The 22,789-nt window shown below is 46.0% G+C and overlaps 1 protein-coding gene across 5 annotated transcripts; it reads right to left on the bottom strand.

Annotated features, from left to right (window-relative positions):
* Positions 1-1,867: 1,867 nt before the first annotated feature.
* Positions 1,868-22,103, bottom strand: LOC310833323 (SLAM family member 5-like). 5 transcript variants are annotated; one of them, XR_014558636.1, is made up of 8 exons: positions 21,561-22,103; positions 12,600-12,665; positions 10,562-10,900; positions 8,951-9,247; positions 6,178-6,294; positions 5,239-5,319; positions 2,756-2,877; positions 1,868-2,415 (listed from the first exon to the last, which is right to left on the bottom strand). XR_014558636.1 is itself a non-coding variant. In XM_083715983.1 (8 exons), the coding sequence occupies exons 1-7, from the start codon at positions 21,634-21,636 to the stop codon at positions 2,761-2,763; spliced, it is 1,104 nt and encodes a 367-aa protein (XP_083572109.1). In that variant the 5' UTR covers positions 21,637-22,091; the 3' UTR covers positions 1,868-2,415; positions 2,756-2,760. The 5 variants fall into 5 exon arrangements, 3 of the variants coding, with proteins under 3 accessions (XP_083572109.1, XP_083572108.1, XP_083572110.1); XR_014558637.1 differs by having other exon boundaries at positions 1,868-2,418; positions 21,561-22,102; XM_083715983.1 differs by having other exon boundaries at positions 5,228-5,319; positions 21,561-22,091.
* Between the last annotated feature and the right edge of the window lie 686 nt (positions 22,104-22,789).

The following is a 22,789-nucleotide window of genomic DNA, read 5'->3' as shown; positions in this document are numbered from 1 at the left end:
GTGTGTGCCGACTTTGGGCAGACTGAAATAAAAATATACAAAACCTCATGGAAATTAACCACAATCTCCGTACACCTTTACCATCAGGCAATGACAACATTCTTCAAAGGGTTATTTTACCAAATGTTATTGAGACAAATAGCACAGTACATAGCATGGTGCCCAACATACACACTGTAAAGTCTTGTGAGATCTAGAGCAGGGACCACATATGATACAATGACCAGCTAATTAATGCACAGTTGGTTTCTGTGGTCCTACAGCACCTTGAGCTGGGCTGGGAGTTTGCAGATGTACAAAAACCTGAAAGCAAAAGACTTAATGGGACACCTTCTCTCCCCAAAAAGAGAATCAACCAAATGAGGATTATAGAGTGAACATGCCAAAAGGAAAATGGAGAACAGGGTGAGGAGATGGTGTGTGTGTGTAAATGTAAGTGTAACATTCTGATTGGAATCTAGAACTGCAACATATTGTTGCAGGACACATTAATTCCCCCCTCCCTCCGAAGTACTTCAAACAGCAGAGGATATAATCTGGAACTTTAAAAAGGGAGGCTTTGAGCATTCTAGAGTTCAGCCGCAGACAGGTCCAAGAAAGGCTCTTGATATGAGAGATCTGAAAAGCTGAAGGCCAGTGTGCAGACAATAGGTTGGGGAGAAATGGAGCCTTGGTTTAGGAATATGGGTCGCTGCCTTTCCCCCCAGCCATACCTGGAGGTGCATTCAGGTGTTGAAGGTGGGACCTTCTACATGTGAAGCAGGTGTTCTACCACTGAGACATGGCTTTGCCCAAGTGCTGCATTCTGCTGAGTCAGATCATTGGTCCTTCTAGCTGAGGACGGTCTACACTGGCTGGAAGCAGCTCTCCTGGGTTTCAGGGAGGGGATGTTCCCAGGTCCCCTTGGAGATGCTATTGCGGGTTTAACCTGGGGCATTCTGCATGCAAAACAGGTGTTCTGTCCCTGAGCTAGGACCCTTTCCTCCACCATATTTATGTGGAAACAAACCCTGTTGCATCCATCCCTTTCCCATAAGCAGAAACCCATCTTCATTCCAGTCCCAGTTCATGAACTGCTTCATTCAGGTTGATCAATCAGTGGCAGCATCACCTTCCTCTTAGTTTTGTTTAAAACTGGAACATAGGAGTGCCAGTTTTGCTGTCATATTTACTTTGATACATCGTGAGCACAAGGTCAGGATTGCTAGCACAGTCAAGAGTCCACTACCCTCTTACACAGAGCAGCCCAAAGGGAAGTCTTTTTTGACACCTAAGGAGAGATTGAGGTCTAGCAGTTGGATGACAGATGCTATCCTGAGCATGATGTCACATCCATTCATAGACGGTCTCTCTCTTGCTTACAAGCAGTCATAGACGGGCTTACTAAAACATTTATAGGATGAATATTTATTTATTGATGTCTTGTCCATCTCAAAAGCAGAGTCTTCCTTTTAGCCATTGTCAGGGAACTGCCATCGGAGCTTAAGGTGGTGGAGGGGCTCCAGGATGCTAGGAGACCCTCGGATGCTGAGGAGGGAACCAGCAGGGGGAGAGGGAGAGTTTCAGCGGAAACAGAGTCGGAGGTACGGCTCCGAGACGCTTCCAGTGAGACCAGCGGGGAGAGCTCAGGACCTCCCCTTGGGACGCCCACTCTGCGCAGAAAGCTGTCATGTAGAGAATCAAGGCGTAGACTTTCTGTCAAGGAACTTTTATGTTGGAAGAAATTCCGGAAACGCCCACTGACGGATTCTGCCAGCGATTAAGGCAGCCATGCACCGATGGCTCCGCGGAGAGGGAGAGTTTTGAAACTGACTACAAAACTCTGAGAGTCTAAGCGCTCACGCACAAGTAGCCCCATATCTCATTACAGCCATGTAATTGCATGTTAGAACGGTTCTGGTTACATGTTGCCGCTACCCACAATGGCTTCCATTTCAGGAGAAGAGTGGGGGGCAATCTTTCAATCTCTGCCAATCTGCCCAATTTTGGGGTGGATATCTCAAGACTCCACCCCCCCCTCTTTGCTTTCTTTTGAGGCAGGTGGAAAACTCCATTGTATGGACTGGTCTTTTGGAGAATAGTTTGCTCCATTGTTTGCAAAGCCTTGGATCGTTCTCGCTTCCAGGATTCAGCTTCAGCCTCAAGCCACTTTGGAGTGAGGGCTTCCAGCCATTTCAGAGCGAGGACTTCTAGTAACTTTGGAGTGAGGGCTTGTAGCAGAAAATAAGATTCCACAATAAAAGGAAAGAAAGGGAAATTTTGACCATGAAATATTCTCTTCTCTTCTGTGCCAAAAAACAAAAACAAAAAGTAGCCTTGGCAAGTCCCAAGTGGTGCTCAGAGGGTTTGGCACATCATTTGGTTTTTGGCCCCTGCAAAGGTGATGTTTCTTGACAAAATCCCTCTTGCTGGATCCTGCTGGGAAACAGAATTATATTTATAAATCAGATGGCATATTGGGGCTCTCCCATAGAAGAGAGGACAAACTTCTTCCCCTCTACTAGATTAAAGGATCCACCCTAGACTGAGGGTAGATCTCAGCTGGACATGAGGAGAAACGTATTGATGGTAGGACCAGTTTGACAATGGGAACACTCTCTAGAGCTGCTGGAGCTCTCCCTTGTTGAAGGTCTTGAAGGAGAGGCTGGTGCATGGCTAGAATCACACACAAACATATTTGCATGCATATAATTGTGCAAAAAAAAAAAATTGTTTGATTTTTTTTTAAGTCCATCCAAAATATCATGGAGCTTACCAGGCCTATGTGACTTCTTCAGAAGAATTGTCCGGGGTCCTTCGGATCTGGTCGTAAATAGTCGTGACAAGCCGTTCTTTCTGGGGGCTTCTCTCCGCATTATTTTCCCGGAGACCTAGGGACTAAATGCAAATAAGGAAGAAGTTTGTTTGTTTGTTTTTAAATGATGTGGCATTTGCTGAGAATAAAAATGACGCGCCCCCCCCAAAAAACACTTGGGAACATAGGAAGCTGCCACATACTGAATCAGGCCATTGGTCCATGTAGCTCAGTATTGTCTACACTGACTGGCAGTGGCTGTCCAGGATTTCAGGCAGAAGTCTCTGTTGGGAATCTGAATATGTGCAGCTTCATACAGAGTCAATTAGGGTTTGGCCGACAGCCAAGGCAATGTAAAGGTGTGTAATCTGCCTGGTGATACAGAGGCATGGAGACAGCTCCATGATTGGTCAAGCTCTCACGGGAATAATGATTTATGGCCTACTAACTGGAATGTGTTAGAGTGGCGAGTGTAGGAGTTGGAGGTTGAGAGTTGTGAGTCGTGTAAGAGAGAGCTAGTTAAAGATCCATGTTCTGTTCCTGTAAATAGTCCACTGTATATAATAAACTACAAGTTACTGGTTCCTGCTTCGTCCATCCTGTCTGCAGCCAGTTGCCAATTGCTTTCATGAACTCTGTGTTTACTCTGCTAGGTCTGGCTAAGGTCCTGCAACAAGTCAGAAAGTTGCAAAACACCAATAGTCTCTCCCAACGCTATCTGGAGATGATGGGAACTGAAATGGAGACCTTCTGCTTGCAGGACAGAGGCTCTGCCACTGAGCTATGGCCCTTTCCTTAATCTGAGCTCAATTTGTGTAGCTGTGGAGAGATGTCTAGCGGTTGGGCTCAAATGTCCTCTTCTGTCACGGAGCCAGCTGTTTGGTTCAGTGGTTGGGCTCAAATGTCCTCTTCTGTCATGGAGCCAGCTGTTGGGCTCAGCATTGGGCTCAAATGTCCTCTTCTGTCATGGAGCCAGCTGTTGGGCTCAGCATTGGGCTCAAATGTCCTCTTCTGTCTCGGAGCCAGCTGTTGGGCTCAAATGTCCTCTTCTGTCTCGGAGCCAGCTGAGACGGCTCCTGAGTTGGATGAGAAGGAGCGAGAGGGGCCAGAGGAAGCACTGGAAGGTGTGGGAGAGCAAGGGGAGGTGGAGGCAGGACTCCCTGATGTTAGGGAGCCCCAGCACCACTCCAGCTCTGGCACAGAGGGAGAGGGCACACCACGTTTAGCCGCTTAGGACAGGAGGGGGTTAAAGCGTAGGGAGCAACACAAACGTATGAAATTACCAAGACTGCTCTGCTGGAGGCAGAGCTGAAAGCCCCCACTCTCAGAATCTGTTGCTGATGATTCGGACGCATGAAGAGATACTCTGTACTTTGTAAATACTTGTACAATAAAGACTGTAAATACCACTACCGTCAAGCCGAGGGATTTATTGCGAAGGGCAAACCTCGCCCCCTTTACATCTTCATAGGCCAGTAGCTAAAGAAGGACCTGTGAGGTCCTGCAGTGGTATAGTCTGAAGTTCAGGAGACCCCCATAGCCGAGCCTTCAAGGAAGAGTCCATAGCCAAGCTATTGAGGAAATAATTCCTCTTTCTGCAAAGCCATTTCCGCCTCAGAGGAGAGGGGGTTGCGGGCAAAACCCTCCACCCACACACGCGGGGGCGGGGTCTTGCCCCCGCATGGTCAGGGAATCCCCAGGCGTGCCTTCCATGCCATCCGCCAATCGGCGGGCCGGGGAGGCGGGGCCTAGCCCATTTAAGGCCAGGCACGCCCGGGGACCGCCCTCTTTTCCCTTTCCAGCTGAGCGGTTTTCCCATCCCACCCACCCTTTAGGTTTAGCTAGCTATGACCTTGCTATGGACTTTGGTTGGTCGCCGCAAGGGGCCTGGTAGGAATTTTTCCAAGTTGGCACACTTTGGGCCTTTTGGTTTTTTCACCTACCTCGTAGCAAACGTCACAACTTCCGTGGTATTGGCGGTTAGGCATTGGCAGGGGTTTATTGTTATGCAAATGAATGGGGGGAAGGAAGCGCCATCACCTTCCCCAATGGAAAGGGTAGTCCAGTAAAGGACTCCGGGGGGCGTGGCCTTGTCCGAAACCTAGGGAGGTAAGGGCCCCCGGCACGCCCCCGAGCGGTGACACCCGTGGGATCCTAGTTGGCGTACTTCAACAGGTCTCCCACGGCTTGTGGACAACCCTTCCCGGTCACCATGCCGGGTAGATGGTAGGAGCCAATGCCTAAGGCCAATACCTTTCAATTCTGTAATCAATAAAGTTGTGGCCTTTTTATGCCCATTAACCTTAAATAATGTGTCCAGTGTCTTCATTTCTCTCGGGGGGAGGATACTTGCCACGCAAAACAGCTCTAGGGTGACCTGGGTTTCCAGCCGGCAGAGGAGAGGCCCAGTGGGGGGCCTTAGGACAGTCTCACCTTATTGTTACCTTCTGGGGGGCTCCTCCGAAGGATCTCTGCATACTGGGGGTCAGATGGGCTCTCCTCCACTTGCACAGTTGGAATGGTAACTGGGAAGAAGAAAGAGATCGAGAGAGATCTGTGTGAGAGAGATCCTACTGTTTCAGCCTGAGGACCACATTCCCATCTGAGCAAACTTCTGAGGGCCACATGCCAGTGGTGGGTGGGGCCAGAGGGAAAGTGGGTGGAGCAACCAATGTAAAAGCTGCCTTAGGCTACTTTCTGCACAGACTCACAACCCAGTCTCTATCCTCTACCCAAGCAAGAAAGAAAGATTGTCTGATTCCAGCCAGGCAAAAATACTGTATATGACCTGGGAGCAGTACTGATGTTAGAGAGAGAGGCCTGGGGGACACATCTGCCTCCTCCCCAGGTCTCAGGCTCCTCACCCTTCCATTTTAACATAAATATTGTCTAATCTGGTTGCTCCTGTGACAGCAACAACCGTTATTAAGCATGAGGAAGTTTTTGCCAGTGGGGAGAGACACTTATGAGGAAATTTTCCACAGGCAAAATCTTTCTGCATCAAGGAGTTCCTAAAAGGACAGAGTTTTTTCAGAAAAGATGATGGCCCTTGCATTTAGTTTGCTCTCCTTTTAATTTCTTTATTCACTTAAGTTTTATCCAGCTCTTCAGTCAAAAAGCCTCCCAAGAGCAGCTTCCAGTTCTACAGAAAAACAACAGTCCCTGCACTTGAGACTCACAGTCTAAAACAGTCATGTCTCAAAAAGAAAGTAGATTGGGTGGGAAGAGAAAATAAGCAAACTCGGGTAAAATTACTTAACTCCAAGTTGTTCCGATGACCAGCAGGAGTTGAAATGTTCTGTGACTCGTGGGTTTCTTTAAGTGTGACATAATTAGGGTTGTAGGGAAAGGACTGGAATACTTCAAACAAATGTTTGGCTCACCAGCTTCTGCCGATTTTTCATTATTGATCCTCCAGCACCAGAAGGCAGCCCCAAGACTCAGCACTAGCAGGACAAAGGTCAGGACGACGTAGCCTGACTTGGAGAAAGAGGCCTCGGCTGTTGGGATTGAGAAGGGTGCAGAAGGTCAGAGCCAGCTTGCAAGATCTACTACACACGCACACACAATTCCAGCAGCAAACACCTGCTGCTGCTTTTTGTGTCATTCCTGTTAGCTCACAGGAAGAAACAAGTGTGTAGATCAAAATAGCAATACAGCAGCAGCTGTAGAGCATTACCCAGGTGCTCACAGCAAGTACACAAAAAAGGCAGGACTCTCGAATGTTAGGCAGAGGTTTCGGAGAAACAGAAAGGGAAAGAGAGAGAGAAACAATAGATCGACAGAGGGATATCTGATAGTTTTATAGACCACGCACAAGCTACAGAGAAACTGTAGCACCCTGCTTGTGGTTAACGCTTAGCTGGAATGAAATATTCAACGCAGCAATAGAGAAATTAAAATAATAATTTATTTGTCAGACAAATAAATGAGAGGCACAGTGGTATATGGTTACCAAGCTCTGGCCTGGCCTCCTGCCATTCTGGCCAGCACTTATATTTCCTTAATCCAGCCCCCTTGCTCCTCCTTTGGCTGCCTCTGTCCAATCAGCCTGGTTGAAATTCCTATTGGCTGTTTGCTAGAACCAATCACAAAAGATACACCCATTTCCTTCTGTCCTTTTATGGAACACAAAGAGCTATATATTCTTCCATCTATAAATGACAAATAAGTAGTAATATATCTTACATGTGTCTCAACAAGGAATCTTAATTACCAGCTCACCTCTTGCCCTCCTTGCCCTATTGCCTTCCAAAACAGATAGTTAATCTTGAATTTTTATCTTCAACAGATGTCAAGGATCTTGAGTTCACATCAACATTGAAAGATCTCCTTCATTTGAAGGTTTCTAAACAAAAAGCCTGACAACTATATATCAGGAGTGCTCTATGGCGTCTCCTGTCTGGCAGGGGGCTAGGCTGGTGGCTGACTTAATTTCAGGATAGTTAAAACTCTTACAACTATATGAAATAAGAATCTAGCATTTCTTAAATCCTTTGCATAATTACATTTAAGCCAATATATTTAATACATTATCATAGGTAGCCTTTTAAAAGGAACAAGGCCTTTGTAAAGTAAAAAAGGAACTCAGTAAAAAAAAAGCTTCAAAAGAAGCCTCTTCAGTTTACACCCCTCCTTTCACCCCTCCTTTCCCATTAGCTCTTCCCAACATTTATTGCCCTTTAACTCTCTCAGTTTAAAAAAAAGAAACAGCTTTAAAAGATTTTCTAAAAATGCTCTCTTTTTCTGCCAGCTAGATGCCTCTCCATTGCTCTTGGCCTTTTTTTAACCTTAGGAAGAAGATATGGCTCATTTTACTGGGAGGCACATGGTATCATTTTATTATTTACTCATTCCTAATTATGTTTATCTCTGCTTTTTTTATCTTCTGTAACATGTAGGATCAGTGTCCTCGCTCTCAGCCTGTAATTTCCTTTTTTACGACTTTGAGAATTGTTTTCTGCTATAAATCAGGGGGCCCCTTGTCTAGGAGGAAAAAACATTGCCAAGGCCTTTTAGGCAGCTGGTCTTTTGCCTGGCATGAAACATTTGAAAATCTTTAAGATCATTTTAAGATTCAGGCCCTGATCAAGCCTTAATAAAAATGCAGGCTTATGATTAGATGCCTCAAAACTGGGAGAGAAAGAGTTATTGCAAGAAGAGATGAAATTACAGTGGTGCCCTGCAAGATGAATGCCTCGCAAGATGGAAAACCCGCTAGACGAAAGGGTTTTCCGTTTTGGAGGCGCTTCACAAAATGAATTTCCCTATGGGCTTGCTTCGCAAGACGAAAATGTCTTGCGAGTTCCTGCGGGGTTTCCCACCCTTTTTCTAAGCTGCTAAGCCGCTTATCAGCTGATCCGCTAAGCCGCTAAGCCGCTAAGCCGCTAATAGCGCTAATCCGCTAATCCGTCAATGGGCTTGCTTTGCAAGACGAAAAAACTGCTAGACGAAGAGACTCGCGGAACGGATTAATTTCGTCTTGCGAGGCACCACTGTACAGAGCAGGGTAAGGGAACAAGCTGGAATTAGGAACTCCAGTGGTGAGTAAGAAAATAGAAAGGGAGAAGTCTAAGGGTCAGGGAAGCCTGGAAATCTGTCTTCCTGGCTTTGCATGATTTTGCCTCTGTACACAGACACCTGGAGCATCGTTACAGGGAAATTGGATGGGAGAGGCTGAGACACACACACACACCACAAGCCTTGCCTCACCATGAGGGAAGGACAGGGGGTCTTTGCTGCACATTACCAAAACCTCATTCATTTAGGTTCAAAACTCCATTCACAAAAGTGCCTGTCTAATCAGAAACCCCAGAGCCCTAACAGCAGCCCCGAATGTCAAGAAAATCAAAGGCATTGCATCTGCAAGGGAGGCTCAGCTCAGTTTGCAGAAGGAGCTGGCTGAGCCCCAGGTCTCCAATAAAGGAAAACAGGGAAAGTGTCAATACCAAATGTAGCAATTCACTGATAAATGTATCTATGTACAGGCTCAGTGGGAAAACTTTAGAAATTCATAAGAAATCATTGTGTATCAATCTTCTCAGTTGTTATAAGTTGTTTTGTGTGGATGATAAAGCTGGAGAAACAAGAGAAGTATTTTGAAAAGTGTTCCATGTGGGGAATATTCCTTTCTTAAAAAAACAAAAACATCTGTACCTCCACTCTGGCAGATCCTTTGCAAGTCAAAGGATACGATCTTGTGCTCGATGGGGTTGCTGGCCGTGCAGGAATAGGTGGTGTTCAGGGAGGCAGGCAGCAGCGAGAGGCGGAGAGTCTTGCCGTCGGGGGAGACCTGGTATCTGTCGGAGCTCCCCAGATCCCGGATCGGGTTTCCTTTCCTCCAAGTGACATTGACCTGCTCCTTTCCCGGAGAGAGACACTGGAGCGTCACATTGCACCACTTGGACGTGCTGGAGACCAGCTGACTTTGTATCCGTGGAGTAGAGACGGGTTCTGGATGCCAATGATGAGGAAAAATGAAAAATGATACCGGTATGTGGTGGATGTCAGCCAACATGAAGTTTGAACAGATGTCACAAAGTCCCTCTCAGGAATTGGGAACCAGGGCTTTCCAAATAGGACATTACATTTCTGCCTTCTCACACAGGAGCCAGATGAAATCTACACTCTGTTTCTAAGCACAGTAAAACTGCAGACTCCTGCATTTCAGAAATCCCAGTCATGAGTTTGCAATGCTTTAATAAATTCAGTATCCAAAGTGCAATGGAGGAGGGGAATTGGCTCTCCCATTTCCTCCTAACACCTAAATATTTATTAGTAATGAGCTGCAGATGTTGATTCTGCTAAAAGACCAGAGGAAATTAACACATTTCCCTTTTTAATTTTGCCCATAGATGTTAATTTTCATAAGGACATAAGATCCCAATTCATCTCCACAGTGCTTCCCACAAACTGTGGAGACTCAGATGAATTTTATGATTCTGTTTTAATGGCAGATCCTAAGATTACTGAATTTCAGTAATCCAAAGCTTACTGAAAATACAGCCAAGATCCTCTCCATAGCCATCAAAACTAGGCCACAACTGTTGAAGGAAAGATGAATGCAGAGTCGAAAGTGTCTGCATTTTTTTGAACTACATCTGATTGCCCATCAACTCTGCTTTACTTAAAAATACATAATGTGTGGGTGCATAGATATATATACATACACATACTCTTCTACTGTGGTTGTCTTGAATATTGATGGAAGAAACTGTCAAATTCTCACTTTCCCAATCTTAATTTCAGTTCTACACATCGGTTTAAAAGGTTGTAACAGCATTTTGGTGTGAATTTATCCTAATATACACATTTTTACATGCAATTTCCCCTAAAATGCATTTTGCGTGTTACTGTAACTAATATTAGCATTTTTAAAAAATTGAAAACCTACCCCAGCCTAGGAATTTTTGTCCATATTACTTGGTTAAAGAACTGCATTGTGAAATTCAGAGAAGTGCCGATTTTGAAGGATGGCTGTGTTTTGGCACTCATTTCTTTCTGAAATTCTGCATTAATGTGAACAGATCCCTTGCCTGGATAACCCTATCCTGTATCTGAAGTTTATGTACTGTCGACTGAATAAACGAAAGTATACTATTCCTGTTAAAACAGGGAGAGAGATAGCAATTTCCTTGGGCTAAAAATTGAAATTCTGCTGATTATTTCATTTTTAATATGCATGAGTGGACATGACTAACTCAGGCTCATTAATTTCCATGAGTCAACATGGAGTATAACTGAGCTGGATACAGCCTAATGACCCACCATAGACCATGAGGCGGAAGATCTGATCCTCAACGATAGCTGGGAATAACTTCACTCGAGCCCCAAAGACACCGCTGTCATTCAGCTCCAATGCCTTGATCCTGAGCGTCTCATTGTACATTTCTATCCTCTGCTTAAACCGGTCACCAGGATCAGGCCGCTCAAATTTCCCATTCCGAAACAAAGCCACCAACAGCGCTGGGCCAGATCCAGCCCGGTAGCTCCACTCGATCTCCTTCAGTTTGGCCTGTGGACCAATGTTCACGGAGAGCGCCACCGAACCTCCCAGGACCCCGTTCACCTGGCGAGGAGGGGTGTGTGACTGGCCGGTGATGAGATCTGAGGATGATAGAGAAAGGGAATGGAACAGTAATAATCAGAGAAAAGAGATTTGTGCGCAAAACATAGGGATTTGTGGGACAGAATTATTTTTCTTCCTAGCCCTAGGCTTAGAGTGTTGGAAGACATAGCACAATCTAAAAGAAAGTACTTTTTCATGCAGCACATTGTTAAACTACAGTGGTACCTCGGGTTACAGAAGCTTCAGGTTACAGATGCTTCGGGTTACAAACTCTGCTAACCAGGAAGTGGTTGCTCCAGGTTAAGAACATTGCCCCAGGATAAGAACGGAAATCGTGCACCAATGGCGCAGCGGCATCAGGAGGCCCCATTAGCAAAAACACACCTCAGGTTAAGAACTGTTTTAGGTTAAGAACGGACCTCTGGAATGAATTAAGTTCTTAACCCGAGGTACCACTATACAGGTTTTGCTCCCACAAGAGGTAGGTCACCAACCTGATTGAAAACTGAGTCTCCAATGTTGTAATACTACTCACACCCATGATATTTTAGGCAACAATCCAGCTAGCTGACTCTGCAGAGCTAGCAGGGTGGAGCCAACCACTTTTTTTACTCAATAGAAGATTTTCCCATTGAATATACCGTTAAGTTGGCTATGGATGTTCTAAATATCTGTGTTTTATGTTTATAGTAGTAGTAGGGGCTGCCACCCCTGCTTACTCCATTTGCCAACCCTTCCACGACACCTAGTCAACTCCTACCCCCTTTACATCTGACCAATTCCCCCTGCCTTTATACCCCACCTGCGCCCTCACTTATCCCCTCACAAACTCACCCCAAACTCCCCTCCCCTCAGAGTTTACCCCACCACCCACTCCTCCCATCTCACCCCAAACACCAACCCCTTTTAAAGGAGGAGGAGAGCGACTTCAGAGAGTGGTTTGACCTTCTGAAGTGCCTCCCCCCTTCATTAAACCTCATGGCAGCCATGTTTAATGCAGGGGGGAGTGCTTCAGGGGGCAGTTAGACAAACCCCTCTCTGAAGACCCCCTTTCTGTTAAACAGCTCACATGGCCACACTGCTTGCTTGCTAACCTGCCTGCTGCTCTGTCATGAAGCTGGAGTTGGTGTAGCCCCCTATCAGCAACCACATGAACTTCAGCATGACGACAACCTTACATTTTTATGTCTATAGGAAGGAAATATCATCCATAGCAAAAGCCACCTAAAGCCTGTGGGCAATCTGATATTTTCCTTTTAAGCATTAAGTCATAAAGCCCACCATCTGGAGACTTCATTGAACACGTGTTCACATACAGCTTTCTGCACACTTCAGGGAAAGTGTTATTTAAAGTCTATTCATCTGCCAGAGGATCATATTCTTAAGCAATCTTGTCTTGTTCTGGGAATAAGTTAAAACACACATAGGCACAGTGGATGTGAAGATGAAGTTAGGCCACAGGGTGTCACTGTTTCAAGAATCTGGGCAAGGTTTTAGGTACACATGGGCATGTGGCTGTGAAGAGGAGGGCACTCCCCTAGGTGGCGCTGTGTCAAAAATATCCAGACAAGGTCCTAGATGGACAGGAAATGGGTTGACCCAGTGGCAAATTCTGAAGAAGACCTGGATCTACTCATAACACTATTCCACCCCCCCCTCCCATTCTATTCCTTCATCTACTCAGGCAATAATTATTGAACCTAACAATGTTGACTGTGCTGTTAAGGGCTCATTCACCTGCACACCAGTCAAGCCATCTTTGGCTAGCATTGATTGCCAGTCTGTGTTGACCAGACATTCCACCTATGCAAGAGAAAAAACAGGCAGAATTCAGACCTCAGAATGAAAATATAGACACATCAGTGGGTGATCCTTAGCTCTCTATTGGTGGGTCTCTATTGCATACTGAAGAGATCGATATGAGTTGGACACATTGCCATACTGAAATACAGCTATTGGCTCCATCATTGTAAACCGGTGTTGCTTGGGTCCTGATCAATATGAGCTCTAGGTCATTCCACTTGTCACAGGGGGAGCAATTAAGAAATCCCAGAGTCATCCTTTTACAGTGTTACACCATGATCCCATGCAGGGTTCCTGAGAAATAACTCCCAATGAATTCAGCAGGGCTTAGCTTCTAGGAAAAAAATGTGCAGGTTGGGGAAGGGATTTGATCTTTGCAAATTCCATTAAAAGAGGCTGGGTGCTAGAACAGGCCAAAGGGGACCCACCTAATCCAGCCTCCTGTTCTCACAATGGCCAAATGCTCCTCCCAAAAAACCTAGGAATCTAGATAAACTGCTTCTGGATCTGGAGGCTCTATAGGAACATAGGAAGAACCTGCTGCTGGATCAGGCCAAAGGGGGCCCATCTAGTTCAGCATCCTGGTCTCACATTGGCCAACCAGATGTCTCAATGGGAAGCCAACCAAAGCAGGATTCAAACACAAGAGCCCTCTCCTCTCCTGTGGTTCCCAGCAACTAGTATTCAGAAGCGTTGCTTCCTCTGACTATGGAGGAAGAACATGACCACTGTGGCTAGTAGCCACTGGCCTTCTTATCTACCAGTTCCTATTTATAGCTATCCAGGTTGATGCTCACCATTACACTGTGAATTCCATAGTTTAACTATGCATTGTGTGAAGAATTCATTTCCTTTGTCTGACTGTCCTGAATCTCCCATCACTCAGCTTCACTGGATGGCCCAGTTGGGTTTTGGTATCATGGGAGAGGGACATATGGTGGATAAATCTTCTATCATGTCCCCACTTAACTGACTTTCTTCCAAACTTGTAAAGGTAAAGGGACCCCTGACCATTAGGTCTAGTCGCAGATGACTCTGGGGATGCGGCGCTCATCTCGCTTTATTGGCCGAGGGAGCCGGCGTACAGCTTCCGGGTCATGTGGCCAGCATGACTAAGCCGCTTCTGGCGAACCAGAGCAGCGCACGGAAACGCCGTTTACCTTCCCACTGGAGTGGTACCTATTTATCTACTTGCACTTTGATGTGCTTTCGAACTGCTAGGTTGGCAGGAGCAGGGACCGAGCAACGGGAGCTCACCCCGGCACAGGGATTCGAACCACCGACCTTCTGATCGGCAAGCCCAAGAGGCTCTGTGGTTTACCGGTAACCCACAGCACCACCCGCGTCCCTTTCTTCCAAACTAACCCCCACCCACCCCCAAAATTGCAACTTTTCTTCAGAGGGGAAGTACGGTATTTCAGGCATTAGATCGTTGTGCCTGCTGGTCCATCATGATCTGATCTGCCCCTTCTGAATGAATATCTGCAGGTTGCATCTTAGCTATGCATCCTATTTCACACTTCTCTGAATGCTGCAATGCAGATCTCAGCTCAAGGAACATATCAAAAGTACATTTAACAGTGCATATTTTGGAGATGCACATTTAGAAACACACATTTTGACAGGCAATGTTTATTTTAAGGGGAATGTGTTTTAAAAGATTTTACCTCTAAAGAGACCGCAGTCTCCACTGACCTACAAACCAAACCTGGCTAAATGCAACAAAATGGTTCTATTTAAACACATATATATTGTTGTAGATTTGGGGGGATCCCCCTGACCCCTAGAAATTAATGAATGCAAGGATTGTGGTTATTTGGGGTGGCAAGAGAGAAATATAAGCTGCAGATGAATTCCTGGGTAGCCTGGCCAAGCTAGGGCAATTAAGGGAGCAACAGAGAGTTATTAAGGGTCCTTTGAGGACCATTGCCAATGCAAGAGAATTCCTTCCCCCTTGCCCTGAGGTGTGAACAAAGATGGGGGGTTTGAAGGGTCGCCAAGGTGAGGGTGTGTGTGTTTGATGGGACAGGAAATGGGAGTTTTCAAGGAAGGGTTGCTGGGAGGGTGAAGTTGGAAAAAGAGCTGAGATCCATCTTGGGCAGGCTGGCTGAAGGCTACCTGTGCTGCTGTGGGGTACTAGCACCTCTCGAAAGGACTATGCTGTAAGATTTGGACTCCCTTCATGCAGACTGAATGTGTAAATAGGTGAATGAACCATATTTCTTAAAGCCACAGCAGTTTCTGCCACACCTTCGATTCTCTAAAGGAGCACAGACCCTGTGTGAGTGCCTGGGACCCTGTGGGCTCTTGCCGCCACTCATCAGAGAGAGGGGCAGGCGCCCGGCATTCCCAGGTGGTCTCCCATCCAAGTACTAACCAGACCTGCTCCTGCTTAGCTTCTGAGACCAGACCGGACTGGGGGTGTTCAGGGTAGTGTAACAATATATAACCTGAGCATAAGACAAATCTTGCTTCCCCATTAGGTTTTCAGGTGAGTCCCAAAACCCAGCACTAGAGCCAACATCTCTTTGTATCTCCAGCTTCCAGCTTGCTTCTAGCTCAGACTACACACCCCACACTCAGGCTATTGTTCTCCTAGCAAGCAGCCAGGTGAGGGGGTGAAGGAAAGGCCCATCCATCAGCCTGGAGGCCACCACCACTTGGGGCGCAACCATACTTTCCTTCGTCCCATGACAATTAATCTATCAGTCAGGATTTCTGCAGATTTACATTTGTTCCAATTCAGCAGTAAACGGCAGGTTTTCCCAGAGAAAGTGGCAGGGGACAAGAGAAAAACTTCTCCAACCTGTGCCTAGAAATCATGAGATGAACAGAAGCCCTTAGTTGTAGCTCTTGCAACCTATCTCATTCTTTTGGGATACTGGTGAGGTCACCTAAGCACCCAGCTAAGGCCATTGTCTTACAAAGAAATTCGTCTGACTAGTTCAGCAAAAGAGTTCTCTGTTAGATTTCAACCTTCGCCGGGCACAGAACCCCAAGAATTGGAAGGGGCTCAGGACATCATCCAGACTGTTAAATCCACAACAATAGATTTAAATAGAACCCAAAGCAAAAATTGTGTGTGGGTTTTACAGAAGCAACCCTGTCACTTACTGCAGGAAAGGGATAAAATGGACTTATCAGCGACCACATGAGAAAGTGATGTGGGCTGTGCCAACACTAATTCGCCTGTCTCTGCTGCAAACCTAATTTCCTTGGGGCAGGGGGAGAGAACAGGAGAGTACGTAAGAAGACTATTTCCAACACAGAGGCGTGACACAAATCCCAACAGCCTTGAGAGGTCACTGGCGATTCAAGGACCTGATTGCCCTCGGTCAGAGATTGGGAACATCTGCGGCCCTCCAGATGCTTGTGCGCTCCAGCTCCCATCCTTCATCTCTGGCCGTTGGCTGGGATGCCTGCCATGGGCTTGGAGCCCAACATCTGGAGGACAACAAGATTCCCCATCCCTGGGCAATGAAAAACCTACGTGGGGGTGGAGGGAGGGAGGGAAGAGAGAGAGAGAGAAAGCCATGCACTGCTGAACTTTGCTATTTGGATGATCCCATTCCATCTTCGCCAGAATCTGGATCAAAGCTTCTAGCAGTGCCCCTGGTCCTTTGCCCCCATGAGCCACTCCATGCATGTCACAGGTCCAGATCTCCCTGTGACACTTTCTTTCTTAAGCTGTTTTGCAACATGCAGGGAAATCTGGCACCCCCCTCCTTCCCCCAGCCAGGACACCCAAAACTTGTCAAATTGCCCCCTACGTCTGGGTAACGTGGTGTGACAAAACTGCTGAGTATGGCCCTGTCTCTCCTGCTGGCATCACAGCTAGAGGTCTCCCTCCTCCTCCAACCCCTCCCTGCTGCTGCCTCCCCTTTGAGGAAGAGGAAAACAGATGTGGTTTGGTATTAAGAGAAGATTAAATACCCACATCAGAGCTGTCTCTCTCTCCCTACGGCTTCCGCCTGCCAAAATTTATTGTGAGCTGGGCTGTGTTCTGGGTTTAGCCTTCGCCTCTCTCTCAGATAAAAATAAATCAATAAGTGGAGGGATAAGGGGGGAAAAAGGAGAGAGGGGGTCAGTTGCAGTGATCCTATTTGCCGGGGGTTTCTCTTTATTATTTATTAAGAATTGCAATCTTTGATTGCTGCTCCTTTGGAAAATGCCAAGAGACCTTCTTTGATTTCATTAGGTATCAGAAACAAATAACAGGTGGTGCGATCTGTTTTCTCTCACCCCGGTTGTTTTAGTAAGGTTTGATTTATTCCTTTGTGTTTATATCTCACCATTTTTCCCCCTCTCCAAGGAGCTCAAGGTGGCTATTACATGGTTCTTTCCCTCCCTCCTTGTTTAGCCCCCACAGTGGTGAGGCTGAGAGGCAAGCTGTGGCTGAGTCAGTGTCATGCCCAGTGAGCTTCATAGCCAAGTAGGAATTTGAACCTTGTTCTCCCAGGTCCAAGACTGACTCTCTGTTTGTCTATATCTCCATCACATTGACATCCCACCTTTTTCTCAGTTTGGTGTAGTGGTTAAGAGTGGTGGACTCGTAATCTGGTGAACCGGGTTCGCATCTCTGCTCCTCCACATGCAGCTGCTGGGTGACCTTGGGTTGGTCACACTTCTTTGAAGTCTTTCATCCCCACTCACCTCACAGAGTGTTTGTTGGGGGGGGGAGGGAAAGGAGAATGTTAGCCGCTTTGAGACTCCTTCGGGTAGTGGTAAAGCAGGATATCAAATCCAAACTCTTCTCCTCTTCTTCTTCTCAAAGGGGTGCAAGGTGGAATATGTGGTTCTCCCCCCTCTACATTTACACTCCACAACAACCCTGTGAGGTAGGTTAGGTAGAGAGCCAGTGACTGTCCCAAGGTCCATGTTAGACCCAGAAAGCGGCCTTACTCCAAGTCCCGTCTAGCCTGGCCACATTGTTCTCTAGTCTGCCTTCCATTCTCTAGTGTTCTTTAGTCTGCTCCATCCTAACATCATGAATCAATCCTCTCCCCAGGGCCCTTAAATCCCTTTTTTCTTCCGCTGTGACTGTTGTCTGGGTTCACCTTAAGGAAGCGATGGATTGCGGAGATGGGGGAGGCAGGGATGAGGGGGTGGGTGGGTAGGTTACTGGGATGAAGAAAATTGCGTCCACCATTTATCACAGCTTTATCCCATTTTATCCTGAAGTTGGTTAGAACATTGTAATCTCTGCAAATCCCCTGTCCTCAAAGCTGAAAGACATGACTGGTTAGCAGGGGCTTGGAGGGAGGAATGAGTTTCGGGGGGGGGGCACACACAACTGGTGGATTATTACAAATAAATAAATAAAGGGCTTAGGAAAGGAACGTTGAGAGGCGAAGATGGCAGGCAGCACAAAGGAGATGTGTGCAGATTTGTGGCTTGCACAATTTACATTCCTACAACCCTCAGTGCAAATTTATGTTCCCAGGGCAGTATGAGATACACTTTTATTGATTTATATATCTTTTTTTCCCTCTCCAAGGAGCTCAAGGTGGGGATACATGGTTCTCCCAACTTCTCATTTAATCCTCACAACAACCCTGTGAGGTAGGTTAGGCTGAGAGCCAATGACTGGCCCCCCAAGGTTATACCCAGGTCCGTCCCAGTCTGACACTCTCTCTATGGTATCACAGTGGATAGCAGTTGCTAGACGGACTGATTTCAAACATTAATTTTACTCAGGGGAGACCCATTGAAATGTGACAGACATAGCTAGCTTCAGTCTATTCATTTCAATAGGTCTACTCTCAGTAGGCCAAACTGAGAATCTGAGGAACAACAGGCATCCTTGCTGGAAACATCTGCAGTCTTTAAACCTGCTTAATCCTGTGACATTTTATAATACAGATTAGTAATATTCAGTCCTAACAGAAGCAGGAATCACAATCTGCCAAGGTTGTTATTATTACCATTAATCAATCAATTGCCTTTTCAACCACCATCTCAAGGCAATTTACATATCAGATAATTAAAAAAAAACAAAAGCAATATTGTACATTTAAAACAAGACTAAGACCCTAACAAGTATACACTCATGGCAAAAACCCATTTATTCTGCTGGAAAAGTCTGTGGGAACAACAATGTCTTCAGTTGTTCCCAGAAAGTGCAGACTGGGGGCACCTGCCAAGAGTGAGGAAAACGCTAGCAGTCCCAGAAACCTTTGCAACTGCAATCCCATGAGTCTTTGCACTGACCTTTGAAGCCTGTGGGGAGTTGAAGTTTGAGAAAGCAGATTTGGAAGAAGCAGTTGTGGTGGAGTTTGATGGATTTTTGGCAGAGTTTGGTTTTTTTTAGAAGGTGTTCCCCACTAAACGCCATTTCACATATACGTGGTGTATCCGGGAACGTAACCCCTGTGTAAGTGGGGAGACGCCCATATTGTTTTCATTAAGAGATACCCTTTTATACACATTCATCTATCTGCAGCTGGAGAACTGCACAGCAAAATCTGAAATATTGTTCTTATTTTGAGGGGCAGGCGAGTTTCGATTTGTGTATTGTGAATTAGGCAGAAGTTGGCATTGCAATACGAACGAAACTGGATTTCTCCCTCATCCTTTCCTGAAAGGCTAACAACTATAGTTTGTTATCAGTGCTCTCATGGGTTAGACGCATGAATGGTGGTCATCAACTGGCAGATGTTCAGATATGTGGCAAGGGGAAATAATTGTAAGCTGTGGGGTCAAGAGGCCTTGAGATGCAGTAAGTCTGCGTCATTCCTTCGAAAAGCTCAAATAACAAGCAGGGTGGGCATTCTCAGCCCTACCACTAGTCAGAGTTGAGATAGCCGGCTTTTCCACCTGAACCCACCAGACCTTCCCCTAAATTGAAGCACAGAGTTGTGTGTACCTCATGGCCTGTTTTGCATCTCCCTCATCTCATCTCCTGCCCTTGGATGCATTGGAAGATGCTCTCCTACTGTCGGTGTTTAATCAGATTCAGCTGCTCTACATTGAAAGAGGTGGACGACGCCATCTTGGTTTTGTGCCTCAGGCAACAAAACGCCTTGCACCAACCCGGAGCGTTAGTTAGAGCTGCTATTATCGTTCATTATGAAAATGTCTATTCTGCCCTTCCATAGGTAAGGTGCTATTACACCTTCAGGTTAAAGCTTTTGAGGTCTCACAGCCTCCCAGGCAAGGAACTGTGAAATTGGTAAGTCTAAGAATAAGACTTTAGTAGAGTAGGGTAAGAAGATAGCGATCGTTAGAAATTTTCACTTTTCTGAATATTTCAAGGCAGTTTTTCAGCCAACAATTACAAAACTGAATCTTTTAGAGGAATGTGTGCATAATAAATAAATACATCAGAACCATGATGTATTATCATGTTTGGGCAAATTGCTTGCAAATAAACCCTGTACATTAGTCAAAACTGCATACAAAATATGGAGAAATACATGAATTTTCAGGATTTTTTTATTTAAAAAAAGCAAATTTCTGCAGAAATGTGGAGGACTCAATTTAAGATTGGAAAACAGAGAACTGGAGTTAACAGATCTAATTGTCCCTGCTTCTAACCAATTAAGAAAAAAATACACACCCCAGGCTGAATATGAAGAATTAGTAATAGGAATGAACTGAGCAGTAGATGAAATGAGAGGTGTCTGAGGAACTGCTAATTCTGCACACACTTCACATTACGGGTCCTGCATTCCTTACAGAAAGTGTTTCTGGAGCTGAGATCTCTTCCTCCCTGGAGCGTCTCTCATGTGCAAGTTATTTGGAACTGTAACATCTGGCTGTGTGCTAATAATATCCAGCCACCTTTGCTACCAAGTTGCCTCTGCAGGCAAAAGTTGCCGGGGGGGGGGGGCGGGAATGGAGAAGGATAGAATCTGGATCAGAGAGTCAAGAATCTGGGAGAGTTCTTTTGCATGCCATTGCATAGCAGATGCAAACTTTCATTTCCACCACCTGCGTCCAGTCAAAATCATGTCAGGTGTGATCCTCTTGCGAGTCACTTTGAAATGAACTGGAGCTGCACGTTAGTGTAAATACAACTGGTGTGTGAAAATTGCATGGTGAAATGTGCCTTTTGGTTCTCCCCAATGCAGACCAGGTTATTTATTGATTTAATCACTCGTTATGCTTATTAGTCACTTGTTACCTGAAAGGTCACCAAGCAATTTGCGTTTGAGACATAAATGCAAGCACATTATCCCATGGGAATCTGGTTACTGAATTTTTATAAATTAGGATGTGGCAAGGCAGTAAGTCAATGGAACCGAGAGACAGCCTGGTGCAAGGCTCAGTAGGAGATATATGGGCGGCATGATTATAGGGGAGTGGGGGAATTCTGCTGAAAGCAGACATTGATTTCCCCACAACGACTTGCCTACTGCTGGAAGATATTTTAAGCTGAAATAAATCCATGCTTCTTTTCAAAAACAAATGCTCAAGGCAGCACCCCAAGTGTGCTCATGCCCACGCTTCAAAAACAGTGAAAACGAGCAAGTCCAGAACCACAATTTTTAAGCCACCCTAGAAGTCTTCCTCGCAAACCTGATCCTATGCGAGTTTACTCAGAAGTAAGCCATGCCATTTTCAGTGGGGCTGTCTCCCAAGTAAAGGATGCAGAGGATACCCCAGAGGGCATTTAGCAACCGCCAATAGTCCCGTATGCTAAAAGCCATCAATAGAATCATAGCAAAAGTTTCACACAAGGTAAAGTTTTTATTCCAGCCCACCTCAAACAAGGGCACGCTGAAGGCAAGTGAGCTGTGCCTATAGGGTGGTCGGGGCTGTGTGGGAATAGATACACTCTCACCTTTGTTAAATCACCTCACCTCCAAACACCAGGTCTCCACACACAAACACCCACCCACACCCATCCCCCAGGGATCTTCTGTGTCTTACACGCAGGTCTAATTCACTTACCTGTTAAGAAGCTGGCGAGTGTCAGGAGCAATAAAGCGAGAGCATTCTTTCTGAGCATTGCCCATTTCATCTCCATTTCCTCCCTGCCAGATTCCTCTTTGCCCTGCCTGTCTCAAGAGCATCTGCTGGGGAGGTGGGGAGCTGCCACAGGGAGAAGCACATCACAAAGTCCTTGGAGATCTCGCTCTCTCCTTCTCTCTCTCTCTCTCTCTCTCTCTCTCTCTCTCTCTCTCTCTCTCCTCCGCTCAGCTACAAGTGTTAATTAGCACCCCTTAACTGATCATAATTATTGTTTGCGGCTCTTCGATAGCAACTGAGTTCCTGAACAAATCTCTGTGTGTGAGAGAGAGAAAGACTCTCTCTTGTGCGTGAACAGAGTTTCAGTCCCGGACGGCGCGGATTATCACCAGATGACGATTTAATCGGAGGGTTCGGTGCGAGCGGGCACTGATGTCGCATCTCATCAGGAAATCCTTCATCAGGGCAATTAAACGATCTCTTCCCCCCAATGTAAGAACAGGGGCCTGACCAAATTCCTGCTCAGACTTGAGTCTCGGAAGGACAACAGTTGCTGGGATGCACAAGGCGGGGGGAGTCCAGCTGCAATCAGGTCCTGCTCACAGATTAACCATGGGGGCATCTGGTCGGCCACTGTGTGAAAAGGATGCCAGACTAGATGGGCTCCCTTTGGCCTGGACCCAGCAGGCAGAATGCTATTGTGTTCTAATTTTAAGCACAGTATGGGGAGGGGGACCTCGCAGTGAGCCCTGAACAGCACAGGGGCCCAGCCTCCGAAATTCACACTTCTCTGAATTTTGCAAAGCACTTCCTCCAGCGAAGTGATTTGCACAAACTGAGACACTGTGTGCATTCTGTTAGCACCAAAGTGTGTTATATTAGGGGAAGATGCATATAAGCATCTGTCTATTTGGAGAAATTTGTGGCAATATGGTGGTGGCTTTTCATGAAGACTTAAAGAGATTTGTAAACAGATGTGGAAATGCAGAGAATGGAATTTTAGGGGGTGGTGGGGGGGGAATGAGAACTGAGAGGAATGGAAATTGATGGATTTTCCTGTCCTGAACTGCAGATGTTGGAGACTCAACCCAGAACCTTCTGCATGTAAAGCTGATTCTTTTTTTCTTTTTTTGCATTCACATCTCACCTTATTTCTAAAAAAAGGATAGATAGATGATAGATAGAAGATAGATAGATGATAGATGATAGAT

Source organism: Podarcis gaigeae (genome assembly GCF_964106915.1).
Source record: "Podarcis gaigeae genome assembly, chromosome: 16".
Lineage (NCBI taxonomy): Eukaryota > Metazoa > Chordata > Lepidosauria > Squamata > Lacertidae > Podarcis > Podarcis gaigeae.
Note: the sequence above shows the minus strand (reverse complement) of the source record. Positions and strands in the feature narration are given on the sequence as shown.